Source organism: Columba livia, chromosome 14 (assembly GCF_036013475.1).
Source record: "Columba livia isolate bColLiv1 breed racing homer chromosome 14, bColLiv1.pat.W.v2, whole genome shotgun sequence".
Classification (NCBI taxonomy): Eukaryota; Metazoa; Chordata; class Aves; order Columbiformes; family Columbidae; genus Columba; species Columba livia.
Window position 1 is genome coordinate 20240083 of NC_088615.1, and position 15112 is coordinate 20255194.

General features: G+C 50.7%; 1 protein-coding gene across 1 annotated transcript; it reads left to right on the top strand.

Moving 5' to 3' along the window:
• Positions 1 to 6834: 6834 nt before the first annotated feature.
• On the top strand, positions 6835 to 11690 carry LOC135575456 (olfactory receptor 14J1-like; the record flags this gene model as incomplete). The annotated part of the gene is made up of 2 exons (XM_065030316.1): positions 6835 to 7296; positions 11463 to 11690. Coding segments are annotated over 2 exons (690 nt in total), but the record flags the coding sequence as incomplete, so codon positions are not given.
• Between the last annotated feature and the right edge of the window lie 3422 nt (positions 11691 to 15112).

Sequence of the window (15112 nt, forward strand, 5' to 3'; positions counted from 1 at the left end):
AGAATAATTTAGGCTGGAGAAGACCCTTAAGAACATGGAGTCAAATGGTAAATCTAACACTCCCAAGTACTCCACCAAACCATGTCCCAAAGCGCCACATCTCCACGTCTTTTAAACACTTCCAGCAATGGAAGCTCCAATCCTGAGCTGGCAGGACACCATTGGCTGCAGTTGGACATAAGATACTGGTCATGGCTGTGAGTTCAGCCCTCGCTGGCAGAATGTCTCACACCCTCACTGAGGAGGGCAGGGGGCTGGGAGATGGGAGCACGTTTCAGTTTCCAGATCCCAGCACAGAGCCCAAACCATCCTGCCCTTGAACTCTGGCATCCCATTTCCTGAGATGTAAAGCTGGTGGGCCTTTTGTGGATAACCATGTTAAAAGGCATGAAAAGTCCTTCAAATGTTTGTGTAATTTGTCTAGGAATGTCAGTTTTATATGCTTATATTTAAATACCTGTGAATTAGTACACTGCATCAGTGGTAGCCCCTCTGGCAATGACACTTAAATAGGTATTTGCACTATAAGGCTTCACACCCCATCCACAAGCACACATCTAAGTGGTTCAGATGAAGGGTGTCTGGCATACATCACCCTTTGTGTCCCCAGGTGATGGACACTGCTCATGTGCCTCTGCAGAGAGTGGCAGGAGCTGGATCCCCTTCTCGGGACAGACTCCTTCCAGGAGAGACACAGACACAGGGGGAACTCATCAGGGCTTTACGGCATTTCACTCGGCATCAGTTTTGACATATTGGGTGCTGTCCTGTGACTGCGCTTTCTGCACAAATGATCATAGAGACACAACCACTTAGTGAAACATGGTCATAAAGGGGCTGTTATGGACAAGAAAGCTCACCATGAACTCTGGAGAGAGCGAGGAAGTTCATAATAAGCACCAGGAAGAACCAAGAAGCTCAAGGTCTCTTCTGAAGAGCAGGAGGCCTGAGCAGCCGTGATTGGCCATTGTAGGTGTGGGAGAGGGTCAGGGCATGTCAGGGAGAAGCAATGAGATGGCTGATGGCTTCAGGGAACCCTTCCAGCCATGTCTGAGCCCAGAAATGGAAAGCAGTTGATGTCTGCAGGTGGAGGAGGAATAGGAGGAAGATTTTCCTGGAAATATGGAAGGAAGAAAGGCCTCTCTTGGGCTAATCATGTTTGGCAGTGCCATTTGCATGCTGTGGGCATGGCTGTGCCTGGGAGATGGGGAAAGGCTGCTTCTGGGGTGGCAGTGCTGAGTCATGGCCCATGAGCAGGCCCTGCTCTGCTCCTCCCTTACACTGCCCACACTTGGATGGTCCTCAGGAATCATTCATGAACCTGGTGGATCCATGAACCTCCTGGAGTGAAGGGGTGTGGATCCAAACAGAGGATTCAAGCAAGTGTGGGACTGGGACATTGTGGAGACTGGTGACCATTGCCAGGTGCATGAAAGAAGCTGGATGAGTTGTGATTTGCTCACAGGCATTTCCAGCTCCACAGAAATCCAGAGCCTTGCAGTTAGAGCAACAGCACTTGACGTAAATACCACCCCCAAAACACAAAACACTCACACTGACCACAGGAAAAGCCTTGAAAAACATTGGAGAAAGATCTACCAGGTCCCAGCGGCCAGGGCTCAGCCATTCTGGTGATGAACAAGCATCAAGGGCTGACATGGCATCACAGCCACCTCCACATGGCCCTCACCACCTGGAACCAGTGTCTCCAAGTCTTTCCTTCAGCAGCCTGCAGGGACAGGGACCTGCACTGGTTGTTTCCTTCACTGGTGTGTCAGTGATGGCCCTTCATGGGGTCCAAACACCCTCAGAAACTTGGGGTTTGCTTCTGCCTTTCACTTCATTAGAGGTTTGTTCATTCTCTCAGTATCTGCAGTTCAGGATCATGGCAGCAGAGAGCTCGCTAACATCTAAAATGCTCTTACAAGCCAAGGCTCTGTGCATCATTTTCCTAAAGCTTTTGAGTCCGGTGTGAATGATTAGGGAGATTTCAGAACTGTTGCCAAACAGAGAGCATTTCCATGATAAATAATAATAAAGCCAGATTTCTTATATTTCCGTCCCCCTCCCAATGCCTTCATTTTCAAAACAGCTAGTATCAACAATCTCCTGTATATACTGATCTAGAGAATCTCCTGATAAAGACTGAATGTGTCAGAGAAGTGGGTGCTAAAGCATCACTTGAGCAAGGAGACAGGCCAGGACACCTCAAAAGGAATCACACAACTCTGGACCAAGAGGTGGGTGTTCCTGGCAATCTCAGGTGCAACAGCACAGCGATACTTGTGTTCAGGGAGCTGGTCAAGATACCCATCTCCTGTTCTGTAATGGTGTCTGAGTTTGCTCAGGTCACCCCTGACTTGAGCCCCATCCACTGCTGGGTGTTCTCCAGACTCCTGCCTTCAGGAAAAAAGTCCCAGGAGACCTTGCTGATGAAGATGGAGGCAAAGAAGCCATGAAGAACCTCAGTTCTGTCTGATGCTACTCTTACGAAGTTCAGCAGCAGGTCTATGTTACGCTGGTCTTTTTCTGTAAGGAAGCTGTGTAAGCTCATCTTGCCACCCTCGGCCTCCCATGCAGGTATCAAGTCCAGGGCAGATTTGGCATCATCCCCACATCCATGGACAAGGTTTCTAAATTCCTCCTTTGCAGCTTCCCCTGCTTCCACCTCCTGTGTGCTGCCTTTGTGCCCTGGAGCTCCATCGGTTCAGACAAACACCCTCACGAGATAAATGCTTCATTTCGCTGGTTCTCACATAGATCATTCTTGTGCTTGCAGCAGGCTGTCCTGTAAGGCTGATCAGATTTCCTGAGCTCCTTCACCCTTCTGAGCTGCTTTCCATGGCACCACCTGAATCAGCACCCCCAGTTTGACAAAGTCTTCTCCTCTGGAGCCCACCAGCCTGTGCTCTGCTGCTGGCCTTCCTCCCTCCCCTCTGGTGCCTGGGACCCCACTGTGTCCTGATCACAACAGCCAAGGTGGACACTGATGTTCACATCCCTCACCAGGGTTTCCTTGTTTCCCAGTTCCAGATCCAGTTGAGCATCACTCTTGTTAACCCACGATGCAGACATGTTAAGCAGTTGGCCCAAGATCCTCTGGACTGTTGGCACTTGCCACTTTGCCAGGCCAGATAATGTCAGAGCAAATACAGTTCCCCATAGGACTCATTGACTCATTGACTGGTGACTTCCTCCTTGAGTTGCTGACAGAAGATCTTGTCCATTTCTTCTACATGATCATGTAGTTTGTAACACCCAACACATTGTCACTCTCTATTGGGTTTACATGACAAACTCTTGGAACTGGGGGTAGGTGTGAGTGTGCTACAGTTGTCACCTCTCTGAGAAGACAACAGGAGTTTGACCAATGTCAGACAGAGCCGATTTCAGCTGCTCCAAGATGGACCCACTTCTTGCCAAATCTGAGCCACTCACTGATGTTGGCACCACCTCTGGGATATTGTATTTGAGAAAGGGTAGAAAATGCTGCACAACAGCAAGTGGGAGAGAGGAGGGAGGAAATGGGAGAGAAAAGCACTGCATACACCAAGGTCATATCCCATAGGACCCAAGCAGGTCCCTCAGCAGGCCAAATCCTGCTCTCCTGAAATCCTGCTCTTGGCCTTGTGATCATCTCCCAGGAGCCTCAGCTCCACTTTCCCATCCCTGACTGTGCCATCCTGACCAACCCTTTCTGGTTTGTAAGTGTGAAGTCCCACAGGGCACCTCACCCCACTGACTCCTCAGTCACCCTTGTCAGGAAGATGTTGTCAATGAGCTCCAAAACCCGCCTTGTCCCCAGCCAGGAACCTGGGAGGTGTGGGACCATAGTCCTGCCCTTGGCCTTGCACAGCCCCACATCACACTGTCCCAGGAAGGGCCCTGAGCAACGTGGGAGGAACAGGATCTGACTTCCCAGGGCTGGGGGTCAGATCTTGGCCCTTTGGTTAATGAAACACATCCAGGTTTACTCAGCATCAGAGAGACCTTTACTTTGCTTTTCCTGACCTGTCATCTCTGCCTCCAGTTTTCTTCTCTAACCAAACCTGAGTATTGTTTCTCAGTAGTGTCCCTCAGTGTGACCCATAAACCTTATGATAAACTTTGGTGTTTGAATCTGACTTCTTGAGAGGTTTCATCAACTTCCTCCAGGGTCTGAGGTCCATGGACTCAGCACCAAAGCCACCAGAGGGGTCATTAAAGCGTCTTGTGATGCTCCTGTGCTGCTGAGCTGGGCTGGGCTCCTGGGACACAGGGAGCTCATGGCAGCGGCAGCGCTGCAGAGAGACAGCTCTGCCCAGGAGCAGCTCCTCTGCACACGCAGCAGGGCCGAGGGCTCTGCCTGCAGCACCAAGGGCACAGGAGCCAGACAGAGAGAGGGAAACACAGTCTGGGGTGGGAGGATGCTGAGATGTCACTTGGAGAGAAATCTTCAGAGATATGAAGCCTGTGGCTACAAGACATTGCATCTGCAAATCTTGGTAGGATCTCAGAAAGCTGTCACATTGCAGAGCCTGTGAGAGATGTAAGTACAGGTCTCAGAGATTCTCTGATCAGAGGAGAGGATGTGCTGCAGAGCAGGGATTGCCTTCTGCACTGTCAGAGTGACAAGACATGAATGCTGCATTGTCCCCAGGGTGGCTGTGGGGTGTAAATGGAAATGTGCAGGCAGGGGTGCCCAGGGCTGTCCTGCAGAGCAGGGTCCCTGCACCCCAGGGCTGTGCCGGGCAGGGACTCTGCCACCTGCCAGGGTCAGCGCTCAGCCTGCCCTGGAGAGCCCATCAACACTGAGGGGAGAAGATGTGGTGGAGGAGCAAACCCTATTGGGCAAGAAAGGTCCTTCTGCTGTGGAGAGGGTGGTGTGTGGGTCAGGGTTTCTCACACATCCACATCACCCCCAGAATTTCTCCAAGGGGATGCCTCAAGGAGAAGATCAATGCAAGGATTAGCTTACAGATAAGGAGCTTTCCTGAGCCTGTCTTTTCAGTTTCTTCTCCCAAGGGCTGCGGGGTGCAGGAAAGGATAAAATGAAAATGAGCTCTCATGCTTAAACAAGTCACTGAGACTCCTGAACTGCAACCGTGAGTGATCAGTCCATCTGCCAGAAGGCTCATGACATCCCTTCACCACCCCTCTGCCTGTGCACAGCACCTGCATCACCTTGGCTGGACCCGTCAGCCTTAGTCTGACCTGTCCTGTTTTCCAGCCTGCAAACAGGAAGATGCCCCCAGGCAGTGCCCTGTGAACAGGCAGGATCTGTAGGGCCAGGGGGAGGGCACAGAGGGTGGGATGGTCTCTGAGCACTGACAGGGAAGAGACATGGACAGGGAAACACCTCCCAGGGGAGAATCTCCAGGCAGCAGGGAAATCATCAGAAATGAGAGGAAGCCAAACCCAGAATTGTTATGGGAGGGAGAAGAGAGAAAAGTCCCTGTGATCCCCTGCAGTGCAGATCCCTCCTGTGAGCAGCCCCCTGGCCTCCTCTCCCACCCAGCAAAGCCTCTGCCCTCAGGGCCGGGGGCTCCAAGGCATGAAGCAGCTCCTGTGCAGCCAGAGCTCCAGTTCCTCTGCAGAGCACAGGGGCTGAGAGCAGCTGCCCGGCAGTGTTGGTGTCTGGGAGGTGGCTGCACAGCTGGGGAAGGGTGACGCTGCCCGAGTGCCCGGCTGCCTCTGCCCTGGCCTCTCTCACACCCACCCTCACCGCATTTTCCTTCTTGCTCCCCTGCTCTGGGTCACTGCTGTTGGGATCTTGTTCTTGCTGTCAGGCTCTCTGGGGATGGCAGTTTCAGCTGCAGAGTCACAGCCTGATCTTGTGTGTCCTTTCCTGCAGGTGTGTCCATGGGCACACGTGTCCCAGCTTTGCTCTGACCCGTGGGATGTGGGCAGTGCAGTCTGTGGGGCTGGGGAATGAGCTGAGTCTCCCTCAATCAAATTACATTATTAGGACATTTTGCTGTCTTTGAGGTTTCCTTCCAAGCGGTGAGCTCCCCACCAGAATGCAAACCTATGCTGTAGCACCTTAGTGTTATCTAAGGAACACAGAAACACAGAGATGTTACATCATGAAAATGCTGTTTGTTTTGTGAAATGAGCCGTGCCTGTCTTGGGCTAAATGTGGGGTGGTGAGACCTTAGGAAAGGGAGAGATGTCAAGGCTCCATATGTCAATGTTGAACCCCAGTTCTGGCCCCTGCCCCCCGTTCCCATGCCCCCTGCTGCAGAGCACAGGGGCTGACTCCTCGGCAGCCAGCGGGCACAGGCCCTGCTCCTCACGGCACCTCCAGCCAGTACCAACCAGGGCTCAGACACCGAGCTGGAGGAAGGTCTGGAAAAGGACAAGGGGTGTGGAGCAGGGGAGAGTGTATGAGAAATGGCTTTGATTTTGCTCAGAGAAGTCACTTGTCACTGTCTTTTCCTCCTGTGACAGGTTTCCCATGACCATCAGCAGCAAATGTCCAACAGCAGCTCCATCACCCAGTTCCTCCTCCTGCCCTTCACAGACACACGGGAGCTGCAGCTCTTGCACTTCTGGCTCTTCCTGGGCATCTACCTGGCTGCACTCCTGGGCAACGGCCTCATCATCACCACCATAGCCTGGGACCAGCACCTCCACACCCCCATGTACTTCTTCCTGCTCAACCTCTCCCTCCTCGACCTGGGCTCCATCTCCACCATTGTCCCCAAATCCATGGCCAACTCTCTGTGGGACACCAGGGCCATCTCATACTCAGGATGTGCTACACAGCTCTTTTCATTTGCATTCTTGATCACAGCAGAGTATTGTCTCCTCACAGTCATGTCGTACGACCGCTACATTGCCATCTGCAAACCCCTGCACTACGGGACCCTCCTGGGCAGCAGAGCTTGTGTCCACATGGCAGCAGCTGCCTGGGCCACTGGGTTTCTCCATGCTCTGCTGCACACGGCCAATACATTTTCACTGCCCCTGTGCAAGGGCAATGCCCTGGACCAGTTCTTCTGTGAAATCCCCCAGATCCTCAAGCTCTCCTGCTCACACTCCTACCTCAGGGAGATTCGCCTTATTGTGATAAGTGTCTTGCTAATATTCGGGTGTTTTGTGTTCATTGTGGTGTCCTATGTGCAGATATTCCGGGCAGTGCTGAGGATCCCCTCTGAGCAGGGTCGGCACAAAGCCTTTTCCACCTGCCTCCCTCACCTGGCCGTGGTCTCCCTGTTCCTCAGCACTCTCATGTTTGCCCACCTGAAGCCCCCCTCCATCTCCTCCCCATCCCTGGATCTGGTGGTGTCTGTTCTGTACTCAGTGGTGCCTCCAGCAGTGAACCCCCTCATCTACAGCATGAGGAACCAGGAGCTCAAGGATGCTGTGTGGAAACTCATATCTTAGTGTTTTCTGAAGCAATAAACTGCCCATCTGCTTCTACATAGCCATTCTACATAGCCGTTTAAATGTAGCTAATTACAGGTCCAGCCTGTCATCTGGATTTTTTCTTGTTATTAGTGGTTTTCTTATTGTGATAATGTTGTCATCCCCTTTCTAATTCACTGTCGGCTTTTCTTTTTTAACTGTTGGCTGTGTAAATGAGAAGCCGTGCTCTCCTTGTCTCTAAACACAATAAAGGGCTCTTTAGTGATTGGTTTTTCGCTATATCCTTCCTGAAAGCCCTTTTTAGAGCTGCAGGGATGGTTCCTGCGTTCATGAGAGGAGGGTGAAAGAGTCCATCCTGGCAGCCCTGCCAGGGAGCAGCAGTGCTCGGACTTCCAGAGCTGTTCCGGTTCCACTCCCACACTCTCCTTCTCATCCCTGGTGTTGGTGCAAGGCCTGAGTGCTCTGGCAGCTTGGTCACCGTCCTGCTGTGTGTCAGTGCTGTGAGCGCAGGCAGGGACAGGCAATGGGCACTTGTGTCACAGAACTGGCCTCAGAACAGCCTTTCCAGATAGAAAGGTGATCTCCTCAGGGCAGGATCTGAAGTTTTAAGTCTTCTTAAAAATTATCTCAAGAACATGTCCAAGAAAGTGACCCACAGATTAAACACCATTGTACAGCTGAACAGTGTGTGTGTGCAGGGCTGGCACACAGCAGAGTCCTCTCACAGCCAGGCTCCTGCTAGAGACCTGCAGGACCAGCAGAGCAGGGCCTGGGCTGTGCCCCTGCGCACTGGACACCCCTTTGGTAGGAGTCTCAGGTCAATCATCATGGAGCTGCCCCCTCACAACCTCCATTTGCAGCACTGGCCTCTCACCCTCAGAGGTTGTTCTTCCCTCCACAGAGGGACACTGAATGAGTAGTTCAGCAGTCCATGTTTGCTTTATACAGGTGTTGAGGTTTGGATTGCAGGATGGCAACCGTGGCAGATGTGGGTGTTAGCCCCCTGTCCTCCCACTTCCTTCTTCAGTCCCTTCTTCTCCACCCATCTCACTCAGGACAGGCGATGGGTAAAGAAAGGAGAACAGAGAGAAGAGAGTTGGAAAAATTAAAAATGTTTTACTAATCCTACCAATAAAAATAGAGAAAATAATACAAAATATATAAAACCAATCTTGAAAGTCCCAGCAACTGCTCATGCAGATGAGGGGCCGGCACCCGAAAATCTGGACTGGACTCTGCAGCCAACCAGAGCTGGATTCAGTCTGTCACTAGGCCTCAATTTTCAGGGAATACTAGCAAGGTCCTCTCCTAATGTTGGCCAGAAGGAAAAGGGGTGAGATCCTCATGATATCCCACTTTTATATGAAGTATTCATGTGAACAGGGTGCTATACTCTGTTGGTCAGTTTCTAGTCACCTGTTTTCTCGTTGCCCCTCTCGCAAGATGTACATCTGTCCTTATCAGTGACCTCGCATTCCATTGCTATGTTTACCAAAACATGTGTCTGACTTTCCAGGAAAATGCAGCTAATATGAAGCTTTAGCTGACAGGCAAATTCACTAAAAGAGAAACTTGTTTTTAACTAAACCAGGACAACAGATGAGGAGTGAGCATGTGCATCGTGTACGTGAGGTGACATGAACACAAGTGAGCACAAACATCATCAGCTATTCCTTGGGGTTCCATGAAGGCCTGTGGCACAGACAAGGTCTTGAGGTCACTTTATGTTGGGAGGAACATCCCATAGGAAATCACCTGAATGCAGCAGTTGTACTTCCTTGAACTGAGGTCCCTGTGTCCATTCCTCATGACGTGGGACATGGGTGACACACCACAGGGCTGAGGTGTCTCCTGATACCCACAACAGCCCTCTTGAATAGTTTAACAAAGCCCATCCTCATGCTCCTTTTCAATCCCCCCATCTACAGCCTGAGGACCAGAAAGTTTGCAGAAAGAGAGACACTTAAAACATGCTCAGGAAAGCTGTGAGTGGCACAGAGGCCCCATTGGAGTCATGGGCACACAGGAAGAATTCACTTCTAATTCTCTTCTAAATGACGAGCTAGACAGGTGTTTACTGTGCCCCTGGCACTCCCCTGGAACTGTGGGATATGGAGAAAACTTTTGGTGTATGAAGGGCCAGAGAGGTGCCATTAGAGCTGGCTGCAGTCATTGTGAGATCTCTCTCAAACATCTTGGAAAATCCAGAGAGATCAGGGAGATTCCAAGAGCCCCAGAAAAGGCAAATAACAAACCCAGCTTCCAGAAGGAAGATGTGGGTCCGGGGGGCTGGAACCTGATGATCTTTAAGGTCTCTTCCAACCCAAACTATTCTGTGATTCTAAGGGAAGAGGGAGAAGTGTTCCCTTATCCTCTCCACAAGATAGAACACCTACACCCATCTGTTTGTCAACCCATCTGACTGTAATGGCCTACCTTGTGGCTACGTCATGAAACAGCTCAAATTAGTTGTAGTGTCTTGAAGACTTGAAGAAAATTACAGGAAGGGAAATAGTTCATTAATACTTTCTGTATTTTAATGAGCCCCATGGTGTATTTGGCCCTTAGTCCATGAACTACAGAAACTGAGAGGAGACTGAACAAGTTGCTCAAGATGTGCAAGTCAGAAGCGCAAGTCAAAGCACCTTGAAGCATTGATTGACCCCACTGAGGGTCATTATTGACAAAGACTCTCCATGGACTCGTTAGAGAAGATAATTGAAGGTTGTGATTGCAGGTAGGAAAAGGCACTGTACAGGTCGTTCTGCTGTGGAGAAAATCCGTGGTTTGTTTTACCAGCCTAAAGGCCAAACCCTGACCCCAGGCCCTGGGAAGGCAGATCCCTCATGCGTGGCTCAGGGCTCTTCCTGGAGCAGTGGGGTGTGAGTTTGAGCAAGGTCAAGTGTAGGAAACTGTACAACCCCTCCTGGCTTCCCCAAAAAGGGGCAACGAGAATCCAGAGCCTCAAAACAGAGTTTATCCTGGTAGGTCTCTGAGACAGATGCAACTGTCGTAGCCAGGGGGACAAAGACCTCGGTCCTCTGTGGCCTTTCAGCCTCACCAGAGCCCTTGGCCATGTTCTCTTGATTTATGTGAATAATTTTAGGCAGCCACTTCTGAAAACAATTTTTCTTCTGTATTTAGAGTGCAACATTCTCTCTATGTACTTCTGTTTCACTGGCTTTTTTTCATCCTCTCCCTATTCTGTCTTCAAAGACCTCTCCAAGGGAAAGACTCCTTGCATCATAGAATAACTCAGATTGGAAGAGACCTGAATGTCATCCTATCCGACTGTGCTGCTTGAGGCAGGTGAACTTGATGGGGTACCTCAAGGGCTCCCCGCAGTTTGCCTTTATCCACAAGGGACCATAAAGTGAGCTCTAACCCATCATAGATGGAGATAATGAAAATGTTCACAGGTGTTGTCTCAAGTGCTGGTCACTGAGGGATGCCAACAGTGACTGCCCTCCAGGAGGAGTCCATTCCACTGATGGCATCTGGGCCTGACCATCCAGCCAAACTCCCCCACACATTCTCATCTTTATTTTCCATCCAGATATCACTAATACGACTATGGTGGACCATGTCAAAGGCCTTGTTAAAGTCCAGGTACACAACATTCCCTACTTTCCCCTACCATGCAGGTTCTGCACTCTTTTTTGTTTCCTTCAAGTGCCTGGAGATGTCTGGAAGAGCATTCGCCCCATCACTTCCCCAGGGACTGAGGTGAAGCTGCCCAGCCTGTAACTCTACCAATCATCTTCCTTTGTAACCTACTTGAAGACAATTTTGATATTCTATTTCTCAGAGGACCATGGAACCTTCCTGATAGCCACAACTTTTCTGGGGTGTTTGAGAGATGTGTCAGAGAGACACCAAGCCAGCTCCACCAGCAACTCTCTGCCCCTTCCCACACGAAAGGCTTTCTCTATATCCTGTCCTTCCAGGTGAGTTTCTGGGACACAGCAAATGACGTCCAGGTCTTCTGGGCCTGTTCAGAAGGCAACGGGAGGTCAACAACTCTGATGGTCTCTGTATAAACCTCAAAGCTTTCCTGGCATTCTTTCTCACTGCTCTACTTCTGCTCAACCTTTCTGGTTCTTGGGCTGCAGGTTGAGCAGGGATGTGAGGATGGTGTAGGAAAAAGGCTTTGTCAAACTGTCTCAGGAGTGCTGTTCTGGCATCATGCAGTCAAGCATGAGAGTGCTGTAGAAAACAGTGGCACTGGTGAGGTGAGAGGGCCAGGTGGAGAAGGTCTTCTGCCTGTCTGCACCGGGGTGAAGAGCAGCAATGCATTCACAGGATGCCCATGTGAATGGGAAGAGGAAAACTGGCTCTAAAATGCAGATAATGAAAACATGAGTGCCACGGTATTACTGCAGGAAGTCTCCAGCAACGTGGCAAAATCGCAGAAGTTATCAATTCCATTGAGGTCACAGAACTCTATCTAGGGCAAGAATGAAATTATGAGAATAGAAATCCCCGTAGCCAAGGCGCAGGTGCCTTCTGGAGACAGACCATCCAGTGCATGACTCTTCCATTCAGGTGGTTTCTTGGGGAAGTTACTCTCAACATGAAGTGACCTCCATACACTGTCCCACAAGCCTCCATGGCCTCCACAGCAATAATTGATGGCTTTTATGCTCATTCAGGTTCATCTCCCCCATCACACAATGTGCATTCTCACATCTCGCCTCGTTGAAAATTTGGACTTCTGATCTAGTCACTTGGTGTCCTTCCATGGAGGGAAGAACAACCTCTCTCAGCTGTGGTGAGAGGACAATGACCTACAAGGTAGTTGCGAGGGGCTGGTCTGTGATCATTGTCCTGGAGTAGGTGCCCTGTGTTGTCCAGGAGCTTGGGCACAGACCAGACCCTGCTCTGCTGGTCTTTCATGTCTCTCCCAGGAGGCCTGGCTGTGTGAGAACATTGCTGTGTGCCCCCACCATGCACATTCACACACTTCATCTTTTCACGGGTGGTTTCCTCTCTGGGGCACTTTACAGCCCAGCTCCTCCCCAGCTCTCCCCACATCCTGCTCTCACTCCAGCCCAGCCCAGACCAGCAGGAAAGCCCAGTCTGGGCAGGCCCTGTAGAGTGAGATGGAAGAAACAGGTCAGTGACAGTGTCTCTCTGGCCACCATGCTCAGGATGTCCCGATGCCAGGCAGCCTTCAGCACCCTGCGCCAGCCCCACTCCCCAGGACAGCATCGAGTCCTGGCCCCGGGGCTCTTCAGGCAGCTCCTGCTGCCCCATGGACAGGGCAGCCTGCCCCAAACTGGCACCCATGGCAGAAAAGTGTTTCTCTTTCAGTGTCTGCACACACACGGTGCCCTGCTCTTCTCCTGGGACATCCCATCTCCCCACAGAGCCTTTCCCCAAGGAGAGCACATCTGCACTGGCCTGGCCAGCTGTTCCTGCACCCTGTTCCCACACTCCCCACAGCCCCCGAGCTGGGGCTTTTGCTCTGTGCAGTGAGTGAGATGTGATGCCCAGGCTGTGGTGACTCTGCAGGGACATAGTGGTCAGGCTGAGAGACAGACCCAGCTGATGTTGGTCACTGTCGCTGTGACGGCCTCCCACACGAGCTCTGAGGTGGCCATGGAGGGTTCTCAGAGCTGCCCTGCCTTATCCACCATCTGCCTGGGTGCTGGCCACCAACAACCATAACCTGAACCACCAGCTCTAAGTCCCTCGAAAGCCAAACTGGGACCCTGATCTCATCCCACTGATCCCACAGAAAACAAAGCCTTTTGAGGGTCTATTCCTTACACATATTCTTGAGAGAGACTATGGAAAAAGGCCTAAGCCTTTGAGCACTGTGCTAAGGAGATCCCAGTGCTGATGGAGACGCTGTTCTGGAGGTCACATCTGTCACAGAAGTGCCCATTGCCTGTCCCTGCCTGTGGTCACAGGACTGACACACAGCGGGACTGTAACCAAGGGTCAGGAGTGCTCAGATCTTACACCAACACAAGGGCTCACAGGAGAGTGGGGAAGTGGAAGGAGAACAGCTCTGGAAAGGACAAGGCTGCTGCTCCCTGGCAGAGCTGCTGTGCTGAGACCGTTTCCCTTCAGCTCTGCACACACACACTTTGTATTCAGCTTCACAAAGGTCTCGAAGGATCTCGGACAAACAATTCAGTGCAAGGTCCTTTATTTTGTTTAAATACACAGAGAGCATGGCTTCTCATTTACACAGTCTGTGACTCAAACTATAAATGCAGACAGTGAATTAGAAGTGGAATGAAAAAAGGCATTACTTTGTGGGCAATATTATCACAGTTAAAAAAAGCAAAAGCAAGTAAGCCTCCCCCAACTCCAAAACCCATCAAAAACTATACTATACAAAAGAGAGTCTGAGCCTGTAATGAGTTCTGTATCATGAGTGATGTGCAGAAGACAGGAAGTCTATTGCTTTTGAAATGCATTCAGCCATTAGTTTCCTCAGGGTGTCCTTGAGCTCCTGGTTCCTCATGCTGTAGATGAGGGGGTTCACTGCTGGAGGAACCACCAAATACAGAAATGACACTGCCAGGTCCAGGGATGGGGACGAGATGGAAGGAGGTTTCAGGTAGGATAATGCACCAATGCTGATAAAGAGAGAGACCACGGCCAGGTGAGGGAGGCAGGTGGAAAAGGCTTTGTGCCGTCCCTGCTCAGAGGGGATCCTCAGCACGGCCCTGAAGATCTGCACATAGGACACCACAATGAACACAAAACAGACAAATACTACTAAGACACTGACCACAATAATCCCCAATTCCCTGAGATAGGAATATGAGCAGGAGAGCTCGAGGATCTGGGGGATTTCACAGAAGAACTGGTCCCAGGAATTACTTTGGCAAAGTGGTATTGAAAATGTATTGTCTGTGTTCAGAAGAGCATAGAAAAAACAGCTGCCCCAGGCAGCTGCTGCCATGTGGACACAAGCTCTGCTGCCCAGGAGGGTCCCGTAGGGCAGGGGTTTGCAGATGGCAACGTAGCGGTTGGAGGACACGACCATGAGAAATTAAAACTCTACTGCAAGAAGAGAGATAAACAGAAATATCTGTGTAGCACAGCCTTCATATGAGATGGCCCTGGTCTCCCAGAGGGAATTTGCCATGGATTTGGCAACGGTAGAGATGGAGCCCAGGTCGAGGAGGGCGAGGTTGAGCAGGAAGAAGTACATGGGGGTGTGGAGGTGCTGGTCCCAGGCTATGGTGGTGATGATGAGGCCGTTGCCCAGGAGGGCAGCCAGGTAGATGCCCAGGAAGAGCCAGAAGTGCAAGAGCTGCAGCTCCCGTGTGTCTGTGAACGGCAGGAGGAGGAACTGGGTGATGGAGCTGCTGTTGGACGTTTGCTGCCTCTGGGCATGGAGACCTGTTCACAGAGGAAAAGACAGTGTGCCTCACTGTTGTAGGCTTTCTGACTGTTGTAGGCTTCCAAATCTCTTCTAATTCAGTTATGAATCTTTGAGGTTGACTAACCTTCGAAGGAAGTGTTTTCCCAGGATACATTAATAAAGAGAGGTATTCCTATTGTAAGAACCCCTTTATTTGAATTCTTTAGGTAATACACGCAAACTCAACAACTGGTCTTTTCAGCTATCTGCATGGTTTTCCAGATCATTATAAAATGTACATTTTGGGTCCATGGAGTCTCCTGATTTAAAAGTGAACTTGCTATACTGTATAACAGGCAAAGTTTTATGTAACTGTCATACGTTTAAACAAATTTCTACAAAGAAAATAGGCTAAGATTAATGCTACAATGAATA